This window comes from Sitodiplosis mosellana, unplaced genomic scaffold (genome assembly GCF_009176505.1).
Source record: "Sitodiplosis mosellana isolate CC-2019 unplaced genomic scaffold, AAFC_SMos_1.0 Smas_scaffold_3, whole genome shotgun sequence".
In the NCBI taxonomy this organism is placed as follows: Eukaryota; Metazoa; Arthropoda; class Insecta; order Diptera; family Cecidomyiidae; genus Sitodiplosis; species Sitodiplosis mosellana.
In genome coordinates, this window is record NW_022595246.1 from 4,192,077 (window position 1) to 4,196,039 (window position 3,963).

At 36.2% G+C, this 3,963-nt stretch overlaps 2 protein-coding genes across 2 annotated transcripts in view; one reads left to right on the forward strand and one right to left on the reverse strand.

Annotated features, from left to right (window-relative positions):
* The window catches only part of LOC129566402 (T-complex protein 11-like protein 2), a gene marked incomplete at its 5' end in the record, with an annotated part of 6,173 nt that extends 4,866 nt beyond the window's left edge, over positions 1-1,307 (reverse strand). Inside the window, 1 exon segment of the mRNA XM_055442289.1 lies at positions 808-1,307.
* A 273-nt stretch (positions 1,308-1,580) lies between these two features.
* Positions 1,581-3,436, forward strand: LOC129566404 (transmembrane emp24 domain-containing protein eca). The gene is made up of 5 exons (XM_055442290.1): positions 1,581-2,237; positions 2,335-2,394; positions 2,477-2,548; positions 2,622-2,857; positions 2,954-3,436. The coding sequence occupies exons 1-5, from the start codon at positions 2,102-2,104 to the stop codon at positions 3,101-3,103; spliced, it is 654 nt and encodes a 217-aa protein (XP_055298265.1). The 5' UTR covers positions 1,581-2,101; the 3' UTR covers positions 3,104-3,436.
* Positions 3,437-3,963: the final 527 nt, after the last annotated feature.

A 3,963-nucleotide genomic window follows, 5' to 3' on the forward strand; every position in this document is an offset into this window, starting at 1 on the left:
TCTCTCTCTCTCTCTCTCTCTCTCTCTCTCTCTCTCTCTCTCTCTCTATTGGGCTTTGTCCCGCTCGCGTGCCAATTCACACTTCTAATAGTGAATTTACGACGCTCGACCTATTTCAACTTGTGCAACACAGAGTGAGAGCACATTCCCGCTATGCAATAGCGTGTGTTGAAAAATTGCATGGAGCAATCGATGAGCACCAAAATCACACGGAAAAATAGGTCATCACTATGGTTTGGTCCCATTTCGTCATATCATCCAATGTTTTGATTCAATGTGGAATTAGGTCTCGTTCAAGTAGATACACACGCACATTTTTTTTTCTGCTCTGTCATAGATTGTATTGGCGAGCGAGCGATGCGCATGCAATGAGTCACGACAGTGATGACGATAATTCTCTCTCAATCGAGCAATCGAGAGGAGGAAAATAATTGCGACGATTGAAATTACGAATAAATTTTCAATAGATTTGCCGTAAGATGTCGAATTGAATCGCATTGAAATCAATTTCCTCTTGTTAAATTATGTAATGGAACAGCTCTATTGATTGCATTCAATGGGTAATTTATTTATTTCAACAAGCAATACTTGAAATTACACGAAAACATCGGAATTACTTGCCCGTTACTTGCTTTACGTAAAGCATTTCTCTTTCAAAATAACCAAAATTACCTAAACTCCAAAATAATAGCAACGAAATAGAGAGAGAAAAAAAACTCCGATTTCTCACTGTACAAAACTAGCCAACGAGCATAGAAATTATTTCAGCAAAATACGATGAAAATAAAAACGGTGCAATTAACTTACATCAAGTTGAACGATTGTCGATAAACTTTTGTTTGATGCGTAGTTAGGCACGAACTGGATAACCAGATTGAACCAGTTAATACTCTCCGTCCGAAAAAAGCCAAACACAAAGGATTATTTTTTATTTAACTTCACTCTCTGATTATCTACTCGATTTTAATCATAAAAATCTTGCGAAGCACATTTTATTCTCTTTCCTGCGAACACCCAAAAAAAAATTACAGACTGATGCAAAGTATACAGCGGATGATTCAATATCTGCGCATCGAATGTACGCGAATCTACTGGAATATTACGTATTTTTGTTTATATTTTTATTGCTTTGCACGCTTTGTGTTGTGCTTCTTCTTCTTTTCAAGCCAATTTCATACGTAGTGTGCACACAGGTCGTTGTTTACGACCAAATAGTTTGCGTTCGACTGAAACACACCAAGTAAAAGTGGCCAATGCTTTTCTTTCGCATTTATTGGAAATACACAACAATTTTGCTTTTTTATTCGCTTTTTTTTACTTGCACTTCGAAACTCCCTGATTGGATTCCGTTTTTGCGTTCTGGTGCTGCTGCTTTGTGTAGTTACTTTGTTTTTATGATACTCAAACAACACACAATGGCAGTGGATACAGCAGCGTTCACTGAATACAACGTTGATGCTACAACTGTGATGTTTGATGTAGTGGTGACGTTCATTACACCACTGAACACATGCATCACCAACACAGGTACACTTTCCAACACAACACACTGATACGATGTGAACGTGGAAAATCAGCTGTGGCTCTGTACAGTTAGTGAATGACCGTGCTGTTCACCGTCAAATTTACTTTGGTGTTTGCATTCCAATTGGAAGCAAATTTCAAATTTTGTGTTAAAATGAGGAAATTACGCAATTTTTTTTTTTTGATTTTCAATGAAATTATTGAATAAGTATGTAATAGTAATGGAAACAGTGTCAGCAAAAAACAATAAAAGTCGTAAAATTTTGTTTCATCACAGAGAAAATGTGCGAAATCGTGAAAAACTACACTTTGTCTAGCTTGTAAACCGAGCTTTATGTCAATCGCTTGTACGAACGACATATTGCGTCTGGCAACACCAGTCGTTATAGTATGTATGTTACAATGGTATTTGACGTTGACGTGTCGTGAAAACGTAGAACCTATCGCCAATAACATTTTTTTGCCTAATCGATTCGATTCTGTATGAGAAGAGCTCAGTCGTCGGCGCTCCAAAACTAACGTTCCAAATTAAATTAATTACAATAAATTCGAGTCCAGACAATAGACACCCGTCAAAATGTATCGAAATCCATTTTATTTGTTAGCTATTTTGAGTATTACGCTAAATTGTGTGACCGGTTTGTACTTCCATTTGGCCGAAGGAGAACGAAAATGCTTTATCGAAGAAGTGCCTTCAGACACTATGGTTACAAGTAAGTTGACTTTGCAAGTTCAAGTGCATTTGAATTCGAATATAAAAAGGGAAATGATTTTTATTCTGAAACTAATTGATATTCCGTTTCTATGCAGCACATTACAAAATTGAGTTGTATGATTCACGCTCAGGCGGCTTTGCACCACCAAGTTTAGGTAAATGTCAACATTAAAATCAAATGAATCGATTAGAAACCACTATTCGATGCAACCGACTAAATGGTTTTTCATTTTCTAGGCATTGGAATGCATGTTGAAGTGAAAGATCCAGATGACAAAGAAATCTTGTCTCGTGTGTACAGTGCCGAAGGTATGTCAAAATTAAAACACTTGTGCGTTGTGCGTGGCATATATGATGAAAAATATCGTATGGTTTTTTCTAGGTAAATTCCCATTCACATCACACACACCGGGCGAGCACACCATTTGCTTGTATTCAAACACATCGCAATGGTTCAGTGGATCCCAATTGCGTGTCCACTTTGATATTCAAGTTGGTGAACATGCCGTTGACTATGCTCAAGTGGCACAAAAGGAAAAACTCACCGAATTGCAACTCCGTATCCGTCAATTACTCAACCAAGTAGACCAAATCACCAAAGAACAAAACTATCAACGCGTATGTTTCACACGAATTTTCCCATTTTTCCCCGTTATTTTTTCCTGAATTTGCTCAGAACCATTGATTAAATGCGTTTTCTTTCTTCCATTGCAGTATCGCGAGGAACGTTTCCGTCAAACGAGCGAGAGCACAAACAAACGAGTATTGTGGTGGTCATTGGCTCAAGTTATCGTTTTAGTCGCTATGGGCTTCTGGCAAATGCGTCATCTCAAGACATTCTTCGAAACGAAGAAATTAGTTTAAGACTTTAAAAAATCCATCAAACATTTTGCTAAACGAATATTTTGTGATCCATTTCCATAATCGAAAAGTAAACACAATTTGTTCAATTTTGTAACGGGTTTCTACATCCGATTCGATACCGTATTTCTTTGTTTTTTTTTTTGGTACTCTAAATGTTCATCATCTGTCAGCGTGGCGATTTAAATTTAAATTTTCTTATGTTCGAATGAATGATTTGAATGAAAATAGTGAAATAAAATGAAAGAAAAATATGAAGAAACAAAACTGTAATTTATGAAATCGAATAAAGATGAATCTTTGTTTGGCATTGGTACAACTCAATGCATAGGTAAATTGGTGCCATTCATTTGTCTTTCTTTATGGAAAATTCTCAATTTTTGGAATAGATAGGCATTCGGGGTATGAAAAACAGATCATCAGTTGAAATTGATCCACGTTTTGTTAAAGTCACATGTGTCATCTGTCTAAAATCATGAGAATCTGTGGAAAAATCTTACTTTGTTGAATTAATTCATTCGAAAAACACTTGTGCAACAATAGAATTGTGTAAATTATGATTTCACATTTGCAGCCTGTTTATTCAGTTGTTTGAGTTATATTTGCTTTAGTTTTGTATATAAAACGAATTTTTGAAAAGTCAAGCTTTAAAATTCGGATAGCACGATCAAAAAACTTCAATAATTGGATCGATTTGATTGTTTCAAAGGTTATTTTCACAAGAAATCAAGTAATTACGACTGAAATTGTGACAACTTTCACTTCTCTAGCCATGGACATTGATTCAAATACACAAATGGTCCCCCAACTCTCATCGCCTTCGGTAGCTCAGTTGGTAGAGCGGTAGACTGTAGTGGTTATAC